Source organism: Nomascus leucogenys, chromosome X (assembly GCF_006542625.1).
Source record: "Nomascus leucogenys isolate Asia chromosome X, Asia_NLE_v1, whole genome shotgun sequence".
NCBI classification, from domain to species: Eukaryota; Metazoa; Chordata; class Mammalia; order Primates; family Hylobatidae; genus Nomascus; species Nomascus leucogenys.
The window spans coordinates 67,069,521-67,091,940 of record NC_044406.1 but is presented as its reverse complement, the minus strand read 5'-3'; the positions used below and the strand labels follow the sequence as shown (position 1 = coordinate 67,091,940).

Sequence of the window (22,420 nt, the reverse complement as noted above, 5' to 3'; positions counted from 1 at the left end):
CATCCCTTTATGATTACAACTCTCAGCAAAATTGGCATACCAGAAATATACCTCAATGAAATAAAAGCCATCTATGACAAACCCAAAGCCAACATAATACTGAATGAGGAAGAGTTGAAAGCATTTCCTCTGAGAACAGGAACAAGACAAGTACACCCACTCTCACCACTCCTCTTCTACACAGTACTGGATGTCCTAGCTACAGCAATCAGAAAAGAGAAAGAAATAAAGAGCATCCAAATCAGTATAGAGGAAATCAAACTGTCACTGTTTGCTGATGATATGATTGTATACCTAGAAAACCCTAAAGACTTTTTCAGAAAGCTCCTAGAACTGATAAAATAATTCAGCAAATTTCCAGATACAAGATTAATGTACACAAATTATTAGCTCTTCCATACACCAACAGCAACTAAGCTGAGAATCAAATAAAGAACTCAACCCCTTTCACAATAGCTGCAAAAAAAAATAAAATACTTAGGAATATACCTAACCAAGGAGTCAAATGACCTCTATAAGAAAATCTACAAAACACTGCTGAAAGAAATCATATATGACACAAACAAATGGAAACCCATCCCATGCTCATGGATGGGTAGAAACAATATTGTGAAAATGACCATACTGCCTAAAGCAATCTACAAATTCAATGCAATCCCCATCAAAACACCACCATCATTCTTCACAGAATTAGAAAAAACAATTCTAAAATTCATATGAACCAAAAAAACATTCCACATAGACAAAGCAAGGCTAAGCAAAAAGAACAAATCTATAGGCATGACACTACCTGATTTCAGACTATGCTATAAGGCCATAGTCACAAAAACAGCATGATACTGGTATAAAAATAGGCACATAGACCAGTGGAACAGAATAGAGAACATAGAAATGAACCCAAATACTTAAATCCAACTGATTTTCAATAAAACAAAGATATAAAGTGGGGAAAAGACATCATTTTCAACAAATATTCCTGGGATGACTGGCTAGCCACATGCAGGAGAATAAAACTGGATCCTTATCTCTCACCTTATATAAAAATCAATGCAAGATAGATTAAGGACTTAAATCTAAAACCTGAAACTATAAAAATTCTAGAAGATAACATTGGAAAATCCCTTCTAGACATTGGCTTAGCCAAGGATTTCGTGACCAAGAACCCAAAAGCAAATGTAATAAGAACAAGGATAAAGAGGTGGGACTTAATTAAACTAAAGAGCTTTTGTACGACAAAAGGAACAGTCAGAAGAGTAAACAGAAAACCCACAGAGTGGGAGAAAATCTTTGCAATCTATACATCTGACAGAAAACTAATGTCCAGAATCTACAACAAACTTAAGTCAGCAAGATATAAACAAATGATTTCATCAAAAAGTGGGCTAAGGACATGAAGAGACAATTCTCAAAAGAATATACACAAATGACGAACAAACATATGAAAAACTACTCAACACCACTAATGATCAGAAAAATGAAAATCAAAACCACAATGCGATACCACCTTACTCCTGCAAAAAATGGTCATAATCAAAAAATTAAAAAACAGTAGATGTTGGCATGGATGCGGTTATCAGGGAACTCTTCTACACTGCTGGTGGGAAAATAAACTGGTACAACCACTATGGAAAAGAGTGTTGAGATTCCTTAAAGAATTAAAAGTAGAACTAATATTTGATCCAGCAATCCCACTACTGGGTATCTACTCTGAGGAAAATAAGTCATTATATGAAAAAGATACTTGCACACACACATTTATAGCAGCACAATTCGCAATTGCAAAATCGTGGAACCAACCCAGATGCCCATCAATCAACGAGTAGATAAAAAAGCTGTGAGATATATATGGAATACTAATCAGCCATAAAGAGGAATCAATTAATGGCATTTGCAGCAACCTAGATAAGATTGCAGACTATTATTCTAAGTGAAGTAACCCAGGAATGGAAAACCAAACATCGTATGTTCTCACTGAAATGTGAGAGCAAACGTATGAGGATGCAAGGCATAAGAATGATACAGTGGATTTTGGGGACTCAGCGGGGAAGGATGGGAGGAGTGAGGAATAAAAGACTGCAAATGTGATGCAGTGTATACTGCTCGGGTGATAAGTGCACCAAAATCTCACAAATCACCATTAAAGAACTTACTCATGTAACCAAAAACCAACCATACCCCAATACCTATGTAAAAATAAAAAATAAAAATAAAGAAAAAGAAAATATACAAATACATGGAAATTAATCAATATGCTTCTGAATGACCAGTGGGTGAATGAAGAAATTAAGAAGAAAATTAAAAAATGTATTGAAACAAATGATAATGGGAACACAGCATACCAAAACATATGGAATACAACAAAGCAGTACTCAAGAGTGAAGTTTATAGCTATAAGTGGCTACATAATAAAGAGTAAAAACTTCAAAAAAATCTAACTATGCATCTTGAACTAGAAAAGCAAGAGCAAACCAAACCTAATAAAATTAGTAGAAGAAAAGAAATAATAAAGATCAGAGAAGAAAGTAAGGAAATTGAAATTAAAAAATACAAAGATCAATGAAACAGAAATTGGTTTTGTAAAAAGTTAAACAAAATTGACAAACCTTTAGCCTGACTAAGAAAAAAATAGAGAAGATGAAAATTGTAAAAAAGATATTACAACTGATATGCAGAAAGTCAAAGGATTATTAGTGGCTGCTATGAGCAACTATATGCCAATAAATTGGAAAATCTACAAGAAATGGACAAATTTCTAGACACATACAACCTACCAAGAATAAACCAGGGATGAATCCAAAACCTGAACAGACCAATAACAAGTAATGAGATCAAAACTATAATAAAAAAAATCTCTCAAGAAAAAGTCCAAGATCCCATGTCTTCACTGCTGAATTCTACCAACACTTAAAGGAGAACTAACACTAATCCAAATGAAATTATTCTAAAAAATAGAGGAGGAGGGAATACTTCCAAACTCATTCTATGAGGCCAGTATTACACTGATACCAAGAACGTATCAAAAAAAAAGAAAACTGCAGGCCAATACCTCTGAATAATTGATATGATTTTGCTGTATCCCCACCCAAATCTTATCTTAAATTGTGGGTCCCATAATTCCCACAAGTTGTGTGAGGGACCCGGTAGGAGGTAATTGAATCATGAGGGTAGGTCTTTCCCATGCTGTTCTTATGATACTGAATAAGTCTCACAAGATCTGATGGTTTTACAAAGGGGAGCTCCCCTGCAAATGCTCTCTTTTACCTGATGCCATGCAAAACATGACTTTGCTCCTTTTTTGCCTTCTGACATGATTGTGAGGCCTCCCCAGCCACGTGGAACTGTGACTCAATTAAACTTCTTTCCTTTAAAAATTACCCAGTCTTGGGTACGTATTTATTAGCAGTGTGAGAACAGACTAATACAGTAAATTGGTACCAGTATTGGGGTGCTGGTGTAAAGATACCCAAAAATGTGGAAGTGACTTTGGAAATGGGTAGAAGGCAGAGGCTGGAACAGTTTGGAGGGCTCAGAAAAAGAAAAGGAAATGTGTGAAAGTTTGGAACTTCCTAGAGACTTGTTGATTGGCTTTGACCAAAATGCTGATAGTGATACTGACAATAAGTTCTAGGCCGAAGTGGTCTCAGATGAAAATGAGGAACTTGTTGGGAACTGGAGTAAAGGTTACTCTTACTATGCAAAGAGGCCGGTGGCATTTTGCCCCTGTCCTAGGTATCTGTAGAAATTTTAACTTGAGAGATTATTTAGGGTATCTGGCAGAAGAAAACTTTGGAAAATTTGCAGCCTGATGATGCAAAAGAAAACCCCATGTTCTTGGGAGAAATTTAAGCCAGCTGCAGAAATGTACATAAGTAATGAGGAGCCAAATGTTAATCACCAAGACAATGGGGAAAATGTCTCCAAAGCATGTCAGAGACCTTCACGGCAGTGCCTCCCATCACAGGCCCGGAGGCCTAGGAGGAAAAAACAGTTTGGTGGGCCAGGCCCAGGGCCCCCCTGCTATGTGCAGCATAGGGACTTGGGGCCCTGCATCTCAGCTGCTCCAGCTGTGACTAAAAGGGGCCAAGGTACAGCTCAGGCAATGGTTTCAGAGGGTGCAAGCCCCAATCATTGGCAGTTTCCACATAGTGTTGAGCCCTCAGATGCAGAAAAGTCAAGAGTTGAGGTTTGGGAACCTCTGCCTAGATTTCAGATGATGTATGCAAATGCCTGGATGTCTAGCCAGAAGTTTACTGAAGGGATGGGGCCCTCATGGAGACCCTCTGCTAGGGTAGTGTGGAAGGGAAATGTCAGGTTGAAGTATGTGTATCAAAACATCATGTATAACTTAAATATATACAATTTCACTTCACAATTATACCTCAGTAAAGCTGGTTTAAAAAAAAAGAAGTGTGCAATTAGAAATTCATTGGGTAACAGAGTAACAGACTGGGAACCTGTTTCTAGAATTTGAGAAATGAATAAGCTGAAATCAATCATATGCATGGGAGACAAGAATAACTACCTACTGTAACAGTGACTGGGTAGGTAATCATCAAAACATTTTTCTCCTCATTTTCCTGGGCACATGCCTAGAATAAATCTCCCCCTCTCCTCTGCAGTCCTCTTGCAGGGGACTGAGTTATATTTGAAAGAATGTGAGTAGAAGATACATATCAGTTCTAGGACTGGCCAGTAAAAATCTCCCATGTAAAATCCTCCATGGGCAATCAGGCAAGAGAAATAAAAAGAAGGTATCCAAATAGGAAAAGAAAAAGTAAAATTATCTCTCTTTACCAATGATATGATTTTATACCTAGAAAACAATAAAGACTCTGCCCAAAACTCCCAGAATTGATAAATTACTTCAGTAAAGTTTCAGGATACAAAAATAAATGTACAAAAATCAGTAGCATTTCTATACACCAATAACATTCAAGCTGAGAGCCAAATCAATAATGCAATTCCATCTACAAAAGCCACAAAATATAAAATACCTAGGAATACACCGATAGGAAGGAAAAGATCTCTACAAGAAGGACTATAAAACACTGCTGAAAGAAATAACAGATGACACAAACAAATAAGAAAACATTACATGCTCATGGATTAGAAGAATCGATGTTCTTAAAATGGCTATACTGCACAAAGCAATCTACAGATTCAATGCTATCAAACTACCAACATCATTTTTCACAAAAATAGAAAAAAAAATTCCAAATGAAGTCAAAAAAGAGCTGGAATAGTCAAAGAAATCCTAAGCAAAAATAAAAAAGCTGCAGGCATCACATTACACAACTTCTAACTATACTACAAGGCTACAGTAAGCAAAATAGCGTGCTAATGGTACAAAAACAGACACATAGACCAATGAAACAGAATAAGAGAACCCAGAAATAAAGCTGCACACCTACAACCAACTGATCTTCAATAAATTTGATACAAATAAGAAATGGGGAAAGAAGTTTCTAGTCAATAAATGGTGCTGGAATAGCTGGCTAGCCCTATGCAGAAGAATGAAACAATCCCTTCCTTTTACCATATACAAAAATTAACATGTTGGATAAAATATTTAAATTTAAGACCTCTTACTATAAAAATCCTGAAAGAAAATCTAGGAAATTCCCTTCTAGATATCAGCTTTGGCAAAGAATTTATGACTAAGTCCTCAAAAGCAATTGCAACAAAAACAAAAATTAACAAATGGGACTTAATTAAAGAGTTTCTGCACACCAAAAGAAACTATTAACAGAGTAAACAGACAACCTACAGGATGGAAGAAAATATTAACAAACTGCATCTGACAAAGGCGTAATATCCAGAATCTATAAGGAACTTAAACAATTGAATAAGCGAAAAACCAGTAACTTCATGAAAACGTGGGCAAAAGACATGAGCAGACACTTCTCAGAAAAAGACATACAAGTAGCCAACAAATATATTTTTAAAAATGCTCATCTTTAATCATCAGAGAAATGAAAATCAAAATCACAGTGAGATACCATCTCACAACAGTCAGAATGGCTATAAAAAGTAAAAAAATAACAGATGTTGGTAAGGCTGTGGATAAAAGGGAACATGTATACACTGCTGGTAGGAACGTAAATTAGTTCAGCCATTGTGGAAAGCAGCTTAGAGGTTTCTCAAAGAATTTGGAATTACCATTCAACACAGCAATCCCATTAGTGGGTATGTACCAAAGGAAAATAAATTGTTCTAGGCCATCACACCTGTAATCCCAGCACTTTGGGAGGCAAAGGTGTGTGGATCACTTGAGGCCAGGAATTCGAGACCAGCCTGGCCAACATGGTGAAACCCCATCTGTACTGAAAATACAAAAATCAGTCAGGCGTTGTGGTGCATGCCTGTAATCTCAACTACTCAGGAGGCTGAGGCATGAGAATCACTTGAACCTATGAGGCGAAGATGGCAGTGAGCTGAGATCATGCCACTGCACTCCAGCCTGGGCAACAGAGTAAGACTCTTGTCTCAAAAAAATAAATCGTTCTATCAAAGAGCCATATGCATTCATATGTTCATAGCAGCACTATTCACAATAGCAAAGATGTAAAATTAACCTAGATGCCCATCAATGGTGGTGGGGACAAGGAAAGCGTGGCACATATACACCATGAAATACTACACAGTCATAAAAAAGAATGAAATCATGTCCTTTGCAGCAACATGGTCTCACTTGTAAGTAGGAGCTAAACATTGAATACAAATATACACAAAGATGAGAACAACAGACACTGAGGACTACTAGAAGGGGAGAGTAAAGGAGAAGGTTATGTGCTGAAAAACTACCTATAGGGTACTATGCTCACTATCTGGGTGATGGGATCATCTATACTCCAGACTTGAGCATCATGCAATATACCCAGGTAACAAACCTGCACATGTGTCCCCTGAATCCAAAATTTAAAACATTTCAAAAACTAGCCAGTTATATAGTCAAGTGGCAGCAGTGTAATTCAGGAAACCAACAATGTATTGACAGTTGTAATGTTTTCACAATTCTAGAGATAGAAACATTTAGGCATGGCAAAATGACCATTTACGTAACATACATACATGCCTTTATTTTTGAACAATCAGTTATGATACTATTTATCTGAATGACAAATTCGTGAAAACAATAATGATGTAGCAAAGTTGAGTAATGAGAATTGTCCACACTGAGTGCAGGCTATAAAAAAGGTGTATTCTCTGTAGAAAATTTAAAAACAGAAAAACCAAAAAAAACCTTGTCTGCTTAAATTTTCATCATGCTCTGGCAATTTTAAACAATGTTAATGACAAAATACTTTTTCCCAGAAAAATATTTTCTTGGTCCAAGTTCTATACAACTGATGAAGTTACTGTTGAGTTTTATTAATATGTATATATCAGCTTCAAATTAGCAAATTCTCTTTAACAAGAATCCTATTATCCATAAAGGTAAATTTGAGAACTTCCAGTTATACCAATACCACACAACACACACAAACTCAGCTATAGAGTTCCTGTGGAGAGTAAGTTAAAAATGGTTTACAATCATTCAAGCTCACTTTGTATGCAGGTTATGTCTTCAGTCCTCTGGTACAACATATAGTGTTTATAGTTTCAAAATAAACAATGACAGTGCAGTGAATGTCTCTACTTTTGGGGTAGTGCTCAGCATGTCTTCTTTATTAATTTCCTATTATTGATGTAACAAATTATCAAAAATTTTGTGACTTAAAACTTAAATATGGCTGCAGTTTTCCCTTCTGCAAGTGTAAAAAATTAGTCTATGCCTTTTTCCTGCCTCCAAAAGATGTCTTATTGGAATGCTACCACATTCTGAATAAATAGTTGTTTGCACACTATGGTAAGTCTGAATAACATCTTTCAAATAATTCAGAACAAGGCCTCAAATCTCAAATTTCCTGCTCTCTAACTACAAAGCTACAATCCCCCTTCCTCTGCTTTCCAGTAATCTGTTCCTTACTTCCTTCTGAGCCCTCACCAGCAGCATCCTTAAAGTCCTTATTTCTACTGAAAGTCTGTTTAAGGCAATTTGGGCTTTCTCTGTCATGCTCCTCAAAATTCTTCCAGCCTCAATTCAGTACCTGATTTCAAAGTCCCCTTTCACATTTTAGTCATTTGTTACAGTGGCACTCCACTCCAAGTACCAAAGTCTGTGGTCGTTTTCTATTGCTCTGTAACAAATTGACATGTAATTAGTGGCTTAAGACAACACCCATTTATTATCTCACAGTCCTATGGGTCAGGAGTCCAGGTAGTTTAACTGAGTCCTCTGTTCAGGATCTCACAGGGCTGAAGTCATGGTATCAATCTCATCTAAGGCTTGAGATCTTCTACAAGCTCACTGGTTGTTGGCAGAATTCAATTACTTGCAACTTAAGAGTGAAATCCTGTTTTCTTGCTGTCGGACAGGGAACAATCTCAGGTTCTAGAGAGCCACTCTCACGTCCTTACCACAAAGTACCCTCCTCTCACAACATGGCTGTTTGCTTCTTCAAGGCCAACATGAGAACATCTGCTGTGGCCACTTGTCTAAGAGCTCACCTGATTAGGCAAGATTCACTTCAGGATAATCTCCCCTTTGATTAACTCAAAATAAAATGATCAGTAACTTAATCACAGGAATAAAATTTCTTCATATTCATGAGTCATGCCCACACTGAAACAGATGGGAATTATAAAGGACATGTATGCCAAGTGGTGGTTACCTTAAGTCCATCTTAAGAATTGTTTACTGCACCAGAGCACCATTCTGCCTGCTCCTTTACCTCTAACTTTGGATGCTGCCTTGAATTCCTGTTCCCTTACAGGGCAGCCACAGTATTCTGTGTATTTCCCTCCCTTTCCCCAGATTTCATCAACCAGTCTTTGGACAGATGCCTCTTGCTTTAAAGTACTCTGACTTTCAAGTGCATGTTTCTTATTCTCTAAAACCAATCAGAGAGAAGTCATTAGGCACATTTTCTTACTGGTGAGCTACCTGGAAAAGGCCATCAGGGGCACAACTGTATGTGGCCAATAATCTTTATTCTTCCTCAGCCTGAGGCAATGTATATGAATGCACTTTTGTGAATATTTAATAAGATACGAACTAGAAAAGTTAATACAGTAAAAGTTCTTAATAACAAAGTCTGTCTAGTATGAAGTATTTAAAATTCCCCTACCCCTTCTAAAAAAGACATTTTTATAAAATGAAGACTCTAACAAATGTTTTAAATATTTCTAAGAATTTGCCGAAGCCAATTCATGGAGAAACCTATTTGCTTTGTGCACAATTGTTGCTGCTAGATGTATGCATCTACAGTTCAGCTCTTGCCTAGGGCATAACTTGTCAATTAGTTTTAATTTTATTTTTTCCCTGTGTCCACTGGAATAAAAAAAAGCCTCATTTTTCCCTTCTCTGCTCTGGTAAATCCTTTCTTGCATCATCATGCTGTGGTTAGCCTTGTATTTACTGTATGTACTATAAACATTGTGGTTTCTTCTAACCAGTTTCAGCAGTCAAGCTCAGTGTGTCTATGAGGTAATGAATAAACTTTTATATACATGTGGAGATAACTGAAGCATGTACTCTGAAAAGCCATTAGACAGTGGCTGGCAAGATGGCCAAATAAGAACAGCTCCGGTCTGCAGCTCTAAGCGAGATCAACACAGAAGGAAGGTGCTTTCTGCATTTCCAACTGAGGTACCCGGCTCATCTCATTGGGATTGGTTAGACAGTGGGTGCAGCCCACGGTGGGCAAACTGAAGCAGGGTGGGACGTTGCCTCACCTGGGAAGGGAAAGGGATGGGGAACTCCCTCCCCTAGCCAAGGGAAGCCATGAGGGACTGTGCCCTGAGGACACTCAGGCCAAGATACTATGCTTTTCACATGGTCTTTGCAACCTGCAGACCAGGAGAGTCCCTATGGTGCCTACACTACCAGGGACCTGGTTTCAAGTACAAAACTGGAATACCTTTGGGCAGACATCAAGTTAGCTGCAGGAGTATTTTTTCAAACCCCAGTGGCACCTGGAACGCCAGTGAGACAAAACCGTTCACTCCCCTGGAAAGGAGGCTGAAGCCAGGGAGCCAAGTGGTCTAGCTCAGCAGAACCCACCCCTACGGAGCCCAGAAAGCTAAGATCCACAGGCTTGATTTCTTGCAACCAGCACAGCAGTGTGAAGTCCACTTGGGACTCTCAAGCATGGTGGGGGGAGGGGTGTCTGCCATTACTGAGGCTTCAGTAGGTGGTTTTCCCCTCACAGTGTAAACAAAGCCTCCCGGAAGTTTGAACTGGGTGGATCCCACCGAAGCTGAGCAAAGCCACTGTAACCAGACTGCCTCTCTAGATTCCTCCTCTCAGGGCAGGGCATCTCTGAAAGAAAGGCAGCAGCCCCAGTCAGGGGCTTATAGATAAAACTCCCATCTCCCTGGGACAGAGCACCTGGGGGAAGGGGTGACTGTGGGTACAGCTTCAGCAGGCTTAAACGTTCCTGCCTGCCAGCTCTGGAGAGCAGTGGATCTCCCAGCACAGCGCTCGGGCTCTGCTAAGAAACAGACTGCCTCAAGTGGGTCCCTGACCCCTGTGCATCCTGACTGGAAAACACCTCCCAGCAGGGGTCGACAGACACTTCATACAGGAGAGCTCCAGCTGGCATCTGGCAGGGGCCCTCTGGGATGAAGCTTCCAGAAGAAGGAAGAGGCAGCAATCTATGCTGTTCTGCAGCCTCTGCTGGTGATACCCAGGCAGATAGAGTCTGGAGTGGACTTCCAGCAAACTACAGCAGACCTGCAGGAGAGGGGGCTGACTGTTAGAAGGAAAACTAAAAAACAGAAAGGAATAGCATCAACATCAACAAAAAGGACGTCTAGACAGAAACCTCATCCAAAGCTCACCAACATCAAAGAGCAAAAGTAGATAAATGCATGAAGAGGAGAAAAAAACAGCACAAAAAGCCTGAAAATTCCAAAAACCAGAATGCCTCTTCTCCTTCAAAGGACCACAACGCCTCGCCAGCAAGGGAACAAAACTAGATGGAGAATGAGTTTGACAAACGGACAGAAGTACGCTTCAGAGGGTGGGTAATAAGAAACTCCTCTGAGCTAAAGAAGCATGTTCTAACCCAGTGCAAGGAAGCTAAGAATCTTGAAAAAAGGTTAGAAGAATTGCTAACTAGAATACCCAGTTTAGGGAAGAACATAAATGACCTGATAGAGCTAAAAAACACAGCATGAGAACTTCATGAAGCATACACAAGGATCAATAGTCAAATCGATCACGCATAGGAAAGGCTATCAGAGAATGAAGATCAATTTAATGAAATAAAGTGTGAAAACAAGATGAGAGAAAAAAGAATGAAAAGAAGTAAACAAAGCCTCCAAGAAATATGGGATTATGTGAAAAGACCAAACCTATGATTGACTGGTGTACCTAAAAGTGATGGGGAAAATGGCAACAAGTTGGAAAACATTCTTCAGGATATTGTCCAGGAGAACTTTCCCAAACTAGCAAGAGAGGCCAACAATCAAATTCAGGAAATACAGAGAACACCACTAAGATACTCCTCGAGAAGAGCAACTCCAAGACACATAATCGTCAGGTTCACCAAGGTTGAAATGAAGGAAAAAACGTGAAGGGCAGCCAGAGAGAAAGGTCGGGTTACCCACGAAGGGAAACCCATCAGATTAACACTGGATCTCTCTGCAGAAACGCTACAAGCCAGAAGAGAGTGGATGGTAATATTCAACATTCTTAAAAGAATTTTCAACCCAGAATTTCATATCCAGCCAAACTAAGCTTCATAAGCGAAGAAGAAATGAAATCCTCTACAGTCAAGCAAATGCTGAGAGATTTTGTCACCACCAGGCCTGCCTTACAAGAGCTCCTGAAGGAAGCACTAAACATGGAAAGGATCAACCGGTACTAGTCACTGCAAAAACATACCAAATTGTAAAGACCATCAACACTATGAAGAAACTGCATCAACTAACGGGCAAAATAACCAGCTAATATCATAATGACAGAATCAAATTCACACATTAAAAATATGAACCTTAAATGTAAATGGGCTAAATGCCCCAATTAAAAGACACAGACTGGCAAATTGGATAGAGTCAAGACCCATCACTGTACTGTATTCATGAGACCCATCTCACGTGCAAGGACACACACAGGCTCAAAATAAAGGGATGGAGAAATATTTACCAAGCAAATGGAAAGCAGAAGAAAGCAGGGGTTCCAATCCTAGTCTCTGATAAAACAGACTTTAAACCAACAAAGACCAAAAGAGACAAGAAGGGTATTACATAATGGTAAAGGGATCAATGCAACAAAAAGAGCTGGCTATCCTAAATAGGTATGCACCCAATAAGGAGCACCCAGATTCACGAAGCAAGTTCATAGAGACCTACAAAGAGACTTAGACTCCCACACAATAATAGTGGTAGACTTTAACACCCCACTGTCAATATTAGAAAGATAAATGAGACAGAAAATTAACAAGGATATTCAGGGCTTGAACTCAGCTCTGGAACAAGCAGACCTAGTAGACATCTACAGAACTCTCCACCACAAATCAACAGAATATATATTCTTCTCAGAACCACATCACACTTATTCTAAAATTGACCACATAATTGGAAGTAAAAACTCCTCAACAAATGCAAAAGAACAGAAATCATAACAAACAGTCTCTCAGACCACAGTGCAATCAAATTAGAAGGTAGGATTAAGAAACTCACTCAAAACCGCACAACTACATGGAAACTGAACAACCTGCTATTGAATGACTACTGGGAAAATAACGAAAAGAAGGCAGAAATAAAGATGTTCTTTGAAACCAATGAGAAAAAAGACACAACATACCAGAATGTCTGGGACACAGCCAAAACAGTATTTAGAGGGAAATTTATAGCACTAAATGCCCACAAGAGAAAGCAGGATATATCTAAAATCAACACCCTAACATCACAATGAAAAGAACTAGAGAAGCAAGAGAAAATAAATTCAAAAGTTAACTAAAGACAAGAAATAACTAAGATCAGAGCAGAACTGAAGGCAACAGAGACACAAAAAACCCTTCAAAAAATCAATGAATCCAGGAGCTGTTTTTTGAAAAGATCAAAAAAATAGATAGACTGCTAGCCAGGCTAATAAAGAAGAAAAGAGAGAGAATCAAATGGATGCAATAAAAAATGATAAAGGGGATATCACCGCTGATCCCACAGAAATACAAACTACCATCAGAGAATACTAAAAAGACCTCTATGCAAATAAACTAGAAAACCTAGAAGAAATGGATAAATTCCTGGACATATACGCCCTCCCAAGTCTAAACCAGGAAGAAGTCGAATCCCTGAATATACCAGTAACAAGGTCTGAAATTGAAGCAGTAATTAATAGCCTACCAACCAAAAACAAGTTAAGGACCAGACGGATTCACAGCCAGATTCTACCAGAGGTACAAAGAAGAGCTGGTACCATTCCTTCTGAAACTATTCCAAACAACAGAAAAAGAGGGACTCCTCCCTAACTCATTTTATGAGGCCAACATCATCCTGATACCAAAGCCTGGCAGAGACACAACAAAAAAAAGATAATTTTAGGCCAATATCCCTGAAGAACATCGATAGGAAAATCCTCAATAAAATACTGGCACACCAAATACAGCAGCATGTCAAAAAGCTTATCCACCACGATCAAGTCAGCTTCATCTGCGGTTGCAAGGCTGGTTCAACATATGCAAATCAATAAACGTAATCTATCACATAAACAGAACCAATGACAAAAAACATATGATTATCTCAATAGATGCAGAAAAGGCCTTCCATAAAATTCAACACCCCTTCATGCTAAAAACTCTCAGTAAACTAGGTATTGATGGAACGTATCTCAAAATAATAAGAGCTATTTATGATAATCCGACAGCCAATATCATACTAAATGGGCAAAAGCTGGAAGCATCCCCTTTGGAAATGGGCACAAGACCAGGATGCCCTCTCTCACCACTCCTATTCAATGTATTATTGGAAGTTCTGGTCAGGGCAATCAGCCAAGAGAAAGAAATAAAAGGTTTTCAAATAGGAAGAGAGGAAGTCAAATTGTCTCTGTTTGTAGATGACATGATTGTATATTTAGAAAACCCCATCGTCTCAGCCCAAAATCTCCTTAAGCTGATAAGCAACTTCAGCAAAGTCTCAGGATATAATATCAATGTGCAAAAATCACCAATAAACCAAAAATAGACAAACAGAGCCAAATCATGAGTGAACTCCCATTCACAATTGCTACAAAGAGAATAAAATACCTAGGAATACAACTTACAAGGGATGTGAAGGACCTCTTCAAGGAAAACTACAAACCACTGCTCTAGGAAATAAGAGAGGACACAAACAGATGGAAAAACATTCCATGCTCATGGAGAGAAAAAAATCAATACAGTGAAAATGGCCATACTGCCCAAAGTAATTTATAGATTTAATGCTATCCCCATCAAGCTACCATTGACTTTCTTCACACAATCCCCGTCTCTACTAAAAATACAAAAAATTAGCTGGGCGTGGTGGCACGCACCTGTAGTCCCAGCTACTTGGGAGGCTGAGGCAGGAGAATCACTTGAACCGAGGAGGCCAAGGTTGCAGTGAGCCGAGATTGCGCCACTGCACTCCAGCCTGGGAGTCAGAGTGAGACTCCATCTCAAAAAAAAAAAAAAAGTGGGGGGGTAGCCACTCTGTCTGGTTTTCCCTTTTTTTTTTTTTTTTGCTAGCTTTCAGGTAACATTCTGGCTACCAAAAGAAAAGCAAATACTGAAGCATGTCCAGTCTCTTGCTCTTCTAATATGAACTGGGCTGCATTCACTAGTCTGACAGGTTCAGGTTGCTGCTATTTATCAAATCTTTTGTCATATATAGCAAAGAAATCAGGAAGTTATAGTCACTCAGAGATTAAGAGTCAATTCTTATGTAAGGACTTCTAATCCCAACACTGGGTATAACTTAACATGTTTAGAGAACTTCACTGCAGGAAACAGTGAGAAGCAGTAAGAAACAGGAGTAAATTATTTTATATAAGACATGGTGATGAGATTACATATTTGAAAAAAATTTCAAGTGTCAAATACCTTTTTAAAGTCAGTCACAGATATAGATAATAAGAACCAAAAGAAATTTATTTACAAATTTCTTACTTGACCAGTGGTGTCAGCCAAGAAACAGTATACCGGGAAAAATCAACTAACACCCCACTAATAGTCTTTAGACCAGTTCATACAAGGGAATGACCAGAGCAGCTCCTGACTGTTAGACTAGAAAGATGTCCTCCTGAGTATCCTTCAATTGTACAAGAATTTACATTTAACCAAAGGGGTGTGTGCAAGTAGCACCGTGGTACTTGTAGTCTCAATTGAGTCATAGCTTCTAGAGTGCTGTTCCCTGTATACCTTACATAGCTTTTTCACCACTTTTGTTGATTTCTTTGTCAGCTTCTTTCCCTTTTTCTCCTCCTTTGTCAGTTTTGTCTTCTCTGTTGATTCCTTCCTCTTTTTCTTCTCCACTATCAGCTCCTTTCTCTCCTCCATTCTTGGTGTTCTCTTCTTCTCCACTGTCAGCTCTTTTTTCTCCTCCATTGTTGACTCCTTTCTCTCCTACTTTGTCCTGAACACTGATATAAACAGCTTTGTTATAGCCTTCCCGGTTCCGAGCAATTTCAATGGCAAAGAATTGTATCCTGGGGGCTGAAAAGTGAACAGAATTGATTATCATCCTACTCTCAGTTTATTCCCTAAATCTCTTTTTTTTGAGACAGAGTCTCACTCTGATGACCGGGGCTGGACTGCAGTGGCACAATCACAGCTTACTGCAGCCTCAATTTCCCCGGTTCAAGCAATCTTCCTGCCTCAGTCTCCTGAATAGCTGGAACTACAAACACTCACCACTATATCTGGCTAATTTTTTAAATGTTTTTGTAGAGATGGGGTCTCCTTATGTTGCCCAGGCTGGTCTCAAAATCCTCAGCTCAAGTGATCCTCCCATGTCAGCCTCCCAAAGTGCTGGGATTACACGGCATGAGACACTGTGCCTGGCCTGTTCCCTAAATATGCTGGAAATCCACTGACAACATTGAAATAACATGCAAACCATTCCAGTATAGTCATAAACTTCAGAGATCTTTAATTCCAATCTCATATTAATGAGATTAAAAATAATTAACTATCTTCAAGTTACATAAAAAATAGCAACAAGATCTTTAAAGATGAAACAAGATAAGGTGACCTAACTATACATGTCACTGATTCATCAGTAAAGCCAGACTGTTCAGTCTCCTTACACAGAAACAATTCCAGAGGGAAGAAACTCACCAAAGATGGTGTTTTCCTCAGTGTAGCCCTGAGAACAATCTAGTCGCAGCAAAGTACCATAGTTGAAGTCTTCAACAATCCCATTAAACTTCAAGCAGAATGGCCTCCACTTCTATAAAGGCAAAAACGATGCTTTAGCTGACAAATGCAAGAGGCTGATGTACTAAGGCCAGGAGAGGGACTTCCATTTCCCCAGTAAGGAAAATGATCATAGTGAGACTAGGATTGAGGTGATTGTTGGTTTCACAGTGAAACTAGCAATGCGTTTCTGTGCTACCTATTGTGTCTTTAGACTGGTATTTCCCAAGATGAACAATATTTTACTCTGAAAAATATATAAATCCTTTACTACAGAATTAAAATATTATTTCTTAAGTAAATTGTTTTGTTTTGAAATTATTGGTCAGTTCAGCCCAAAATGGTCATCTATCCCCACTAAAACACAAATGATTTTAATAAAGAGTCCATTCAGCAGTGACAATTTTCCAAAGACAAAGATCACTAACTGCCTGCTAGGAGTTAAAAGTGTAGATTCTTGGCTGGGTGCGGTGGCTCACGCCTGCAATCCCAGCACTTTGAAAGACCGAGGCGGGCGGATCCCTTGAGCTCAGGAGTTTAAGACCAGCCTGGTCAACATGGTGAAACCCCGTCTCTACCAAAAATACAAAATATTAGCTGGGCATGGTAGCATGCACCTGCAGTCCCACCTACTAGGGAGGCTGAAGCAGGAGGACTGTTTGAGCCTGAGAGGTGGAGGTTGCAGTGAGCTGTGATGGCACCACTGCACTCCAGCCTGGGCAACAAAGCGAGACCCTGTATCAAAAAAAAACCAAAAAACAAAAAAAACAAAACAAACAAACAAAAACTTTAGATTCTTCATTAGCCAAGGGTTTACTCTCAAGGAAAACTTTTTTTTCTAACTGTAAAAGTGTTAGTTTCCTATCAAAGTATAGGATAATCACATAAGCAATGAAAAACAAAAGTTTTCCAGTTACCCATGGCCTGTAATCACATGAACTTAAATCCAGAGAATCAAAACACCTTCCTATACCCTATTTGCCACTCCCCATCCAAGCCTTCTGGCTATACTACCTAAATAAACTGATCCATCCTCCTCTGAAAGGGCTGATGCGTGGAGATTTAAAATGTACAAGACAAAAAGGAGAAAAAAATTGACTCAACAACATGAAAAGTCCATAAACTGGAAAAACATTCATTTCCTAACTTAGTTGATTACAACTAGAAAAGAAGTTCTGGTTCTTTACATATTTTTCTCAAACAAAAAAAGAGCTTAAATGTAAAAAAAATTCACAATCAAAAATTGTTGATTAAATGCTAAGTAATATTTAAGAAAGAGAATTTTTACCTCTTTGGCTGATTCTGACTTGAGTTCTTCTGGGTCCAATACATCTATCCTAAGGGTCTCAAAATTTTTCCGGAACTCAGAGTAAATTTGGTCATCTACTTTGGTGAGTTTCAGGAACTGTGGGTCAACTGATGAAATCAGCTGCGAAACAGTAAGACAACATACAGATGCTAGTCTGTAATTTACTATACTTCTATCTTCCCCATCCCCGCCAGAAAACCTTTATGGTTCTCAGGGCAGAAGATCTCTTCAGGAAGTTTCCACAGTCTACATCCTGGATGAAAACATGACACAGTTTAAGGCCATAATATATTATTACAATCCCTTCCACCAATTTGGCAGCTGGCTTATTTAACCATAGTACTGCCTGGCTATTGCCCTCCGTGGATTGTTCATTCATTCAACAAACATTTATTAAGTGCCTACTGTGTATGGGCCAGACACCCTTTTGTCAGTTAGCATTATAACGCTGGGCAAAGCAGCAGAACTCATTGTAGAAACAAATTTGCTTTCGCTCCTCTGTTGTCTGTGGGTAAGAACTTACATTAATAAAAACTATCTCCAAAACACAACTGTTTAACTTGCTGAGAATAGTGATAAGCAGAGCATCATATACTATAATTACATGTTTAATTCTGCTTAATGAAGAAAGACAACTCACCTTGTAATAGACTTCAGCATGCTGCATTGCTCTCATGGCCCAAGCCATCTCAATATCAGGCTGCAAAGGAGTGAAGAATGCCAGGTCATAAATCTCCCCATCCTACTACTGAATAGCAAATTAAGGAAGTATGTGGATGTCTAGTTAATGCTCAAGAGGGCTACCAAACTTGATGTTACTGTCAAATGATAAAAACTGGAGTAATAAATTTGGACAATAATTATTTTGTCTGTATGACAACCAAAAGAAGCTACCTACACAGTATAATGAACACAATAAGCCACCGGCTATCTTTTCCCAGCTGCTAGTGAAAGCTGGGAGACTAAATATAGCAGTAGATAAATCACCTTCTCAGGATTGAGTTAAATCATTGTAAAACATCAATTCCACTGAGCTGTTGGGAGAACAAAGAATCAAAATGAAAATTACTTTTCACTTTTAAGACTGAAGCATGTCGTAATCATTTTTGTTTATGAAACAGCCAATTCCCCATACTGTAACACCTAGAAATGAATTAGCACATGAAACAGGTCAAGGGTATAAGTCTTACCAAGCACCCCACTGGAGGTTCCACTGGAATCTCCCACTCCAACAAGACCAAGCTATTTCACTGACTCCAGAAAAAGCCATTTGCATTTGTTACCTCCATGCCTTAGACCATGCACTTTTCCTACGTGCCAATCCATGTCCTTTGTCCACCTACACTTTGAGGATACATTAAAGCTCCATTTCCTCAGTCAAGTCTTCCACTGCCTTGGCCCCTTAGGGATTTCTCTTTCAGCTAAATTATTTGCATCTTATGGCCTGACCCACTCATTATATGTATCACACTCTTATTTGGCTGTTTTCACTATTCTCACATCCCCTTGTCTTGTTTTGGAAAATACCTCATATACTTTCTCAGTAATTTTCTAAACCAGACACACCATAAGCCAGTGCAACTTTGCTGCACAATGGAATCCCTCAGAGACCCTTTAAAAATACTGATTCTTGGCTCTCATTCCCCAGACATTCTGATTTAGGTGGTATGAACTGCAATCTAGGCAGCGGGATGTTTAAAAGCTCCCCAGTAATTCTAAGGCGTGGCCAACTTGGGGAACCACTTCCACAGGCGTTAGTCCTGAGTTTGTGGACCAAGATTAAAACGAACTGAACGAAGGTGCAGTTTCTGGTGTAAGTGGAGAGGGTCTGCAGTAGATTATCAGGACATGAAGTTATAACTTAGTGGCAGGTCCTGCAGAGATCCCAGGCTAGCTGAGTGGGTGGGAGCTGTGGGTGAGTCATACTCACATCGTTGCCATACGACTCTGCTGGGAGAGAAAGCGCATGTGCCACAGACACCAACTCCTCGGAAACCTAGAAAGGAGGAAAAAGAGTTCAAGGCTTCCCCCAAGGCCCGGCGCGGTGGCTCCCCCCAAGGCCGGGCGCGGTGGCTCATGCCCGTAATCCCAGCACTTTGGGAGGCCGAGGCGGGCGGATCGCCTGAGCCCAGGAGTTTGAGACCAGCCTGGGCAACATGGCGAAACCCCGTTTCTACAAAAAAATACAAAAAATGTAGCTGGGCGTAGTGGCACGGGCCTGTAGTCCCAGCTCCCCGGGAGGCTGAGGTGGGCGGAAGACCCGAGCCCCGGAGGTCCAGGCTGCAGTAAGCCGTGATCCCACCACTGCACTCCGGCCTGGGCGACTGAGTGATACATTGTCTCAAAAAAGAAAAAAAAAAGGCTCCACCTGGCTCGACCTCCCCACTCACCCGACCCCAGAGCAGCGTCTCACCGGTTCATCAGTTCCACTGGTGGCCGCCATGTTGCAACCCAGAAAGCGTGGCTCCTTCCGCTGCTGATTGGAAAGCTGAGCGGGATCAGAGTCCTTCTCAACTCGCGGCTCCACTGTGCGCTTTCCCTCCCGCTGAGGAAGTTGCTGGCCCCGCCTTACCCTCCCCGCGCAGGCGCAGAGGTGGAGTACTGTTGCGTAGGCTGGACTGCTTGAGAGATCTGAGGTGATTGACTTGTCAGTAATTTTCGGTGGTGATCACGGGAAAAGGTTGTGTTAAAATAGTGCCCCTTTCTTGTCTTCACTGCGCCGTGTGCCCAGCAAAAATTCAAATTTACTCTCCATTCATATGCGCATATACTCACATGCGCATATACATACACACCAGCACCCCAAACCAGGGAGTGATTCACGAAAATGCATGGTGCTAGGGCGCAGAATGCAGGAATGAAGAATTTAGTCCCTGCCTTGGAAGAACTAGATATAGTGAGGGACCGGATACAGTAGTGCTCACAGCATAGCATCGGATGATGTGGGAGCATGAATGGGGGATACCTAAGCCGAATCATGAAGGGGAGCTTAGCCAAGCAGACAGGGAAAGACAGTCCAGGCAGAGGGAATAGCACAAACAAAGCCATTAGTGGCACCTTGCTGGGAATTACAAAAACAGTATAGCTGAATCCAGAGTGGAGTCATCTATAGTCATTTGAGGCAGCACAGGGCCTTTGGTATGCTGAATGTTAAGGAGTAGAGACTTTACCCTTAGAGCAACAGTAAGCTACTGAAGATTTTTAAGTAGGCCAGCTTCATGGTCAGATTTAACTTTTATGATCACTCTAACACAACACGGAAGATTAATTTGAGGAAGACAAAATTGGAGACAGAGACACCAGCTTGAAGGCAGTGGGTGATGAAAGTCTAAACTAAAGCAGTGGCAGTTGAGATGAATTTTGAGAATTAATGGGGCTTAGAATCAATAGAACTTTTTGACTAATTTCATGTAGAGGATAAAGGGGAATTAGGATTCTAGTATGACTCCCAGATTTCAGAATAGGATTAAGGCATAAATATCGTTGAGCAAGGGAACACAGAGGAGAAATGATGAGTTTAATTTGAGAAGTTAAGTTAGAAGAGCCCATGGGTCATTCAGATAGAATTGACCAGGCAGAGGGAGATCTGATCAGAGATAAATTTGATAGTTGGTACTTCAGGTTTAGTTGAGCTTTCATAAGAAAACTCTAAAGAACTGTAAAGACATAAAAAAGCAGCAGGTCAAGCATTTATGAAGGAAAAAAGGCAGCAAAAAAAAAGACAAAAGTTGTCGATTGTCTGTCAAAGAACAAGGCAGAGCCTCACAGAAACCAAAGGATGTAAGAGCTTCTAGAAATAAGTGGTGAGCAGACCCCAATACTCTCAGTTGAGTATACTAAGCATAAAAATATAGGGAGGTTGACAACCTTAGCAAGAGCAGGTTTAGTGGAATGGTCACTGACAACCTGAACAAGGGCAGAAGTCAGATGGTAGTGGGTTGAAGAGGGAGTGGGAGATAAAGAAGAGATGTTAGTGATCATGGAAAGTTCTTCCAAAACAGGTGCAGCTAGAAAGAAACGTGAGGTCTAGGGACTTTAAAAAAAAATCGGGGTAAAGATCAGATAATATAAAAATTTACCACTTTAATCATTTTTAAGTGTACACTTAGGTAGTGTTAAGTATATTTACATTGTTGTGTGACAGGTCTCCAGAACTTTTTCATCTTGCAAAACTGAAACTCTGTATGCATTAAAGAACGATTCTCCACTTTCCTCTCCTTTTGGCCCCTGGTAGCCACCATTCTATTTTCTGTTTCTATGAATTTAACTATGTTAGACACCGCATATAACTGGAGTTATACAGTATTTTTCTTTTGGGGACTGGATAATGTCCTCAACTTTCATCCATGTTGTAGCATATGACAGGATTTCCTACATTTTTAAAGCTGAATAATATTCCATTAAGGCCGGGTGCGGTGACTCATGCCTGTAATCCTAACACTTTGGGAGGCTGAGGCAGGCAGATCACTTGAGATCAGGAGTTTGAAACCAGCCTGGCTAACACGGTGAAAGCCCGTCTGTACTAAAAATACAAAAAAATTAGCTGGGCATGGTGGCAGGTGCCTGTAATCCCAGCTACTTGGGAGGTTGAGACAGGATAATTGCTTGAACCTGGGAGGCAGAGGTTGCACTGAGCCAAGATCGCGCCACTGCACTCCAGCCTGGGTGACAGTGAGACTCTGTCTCAAAA

At 39.9% G+C, this 22,420-nt stretch overlaps 1 protein-coding gene across 1 annotated transcript; it reads right to left on the bottom strand.

Moving 5' to 3' along the window:
- Positions 1–15,024: 15,024 nt before the first annotated feature.
- PBDC1 (polysaccharide biosynthesis domain containing 1) lies at positions 15,025–20,465 on the bottom strand. Its single transcript, XM_003268986.4, has 6 exons — positions 20,144–20,465; positions 19,661–19,726; positions 18,371–18,430; positions 17,710–17,850; positions 16,344–16,455; positions 15,025–15,719 (listed from the first exon to the last, which is right to left on the bottom strand). The coding sequence occupies exons 1-6, from the start codon at positions 20,171–20,173 to the stop codon at positions 15,427–15,429; spliced, it is 702 nt and encodes a 233-aa protein (XP_003269034.1). The 5' UTR covers positions 20,174–20,465; the 3' UTR covers positions 15,025–15,426.
- Between the last annotated feature and the right edge of the window lie 1,955 nt (positions 20,466–22,420).

Coding starts and splice junctions, on each gene's coding strand:
- PBDC1 (XM_003268986.4), bottom strand. CDS start 20,173: ATGGCGGCCACCAGTGGAACTGATGAACCG. Junction 18,431..19,660: donor CAGAGTCGTATGGCAACGAT/GTGAGTATGACT, acceptor ACTCCTTTGCAG/CCTGATATTGAGATGGCTTG. Junction 17,851..18,370: donor ATGCTGAAGTCTATTACAAG/GTGAGTTGTCTT, acceptor ACTGTTTCGCAG/CTGATTTCATCAGTTGACCC.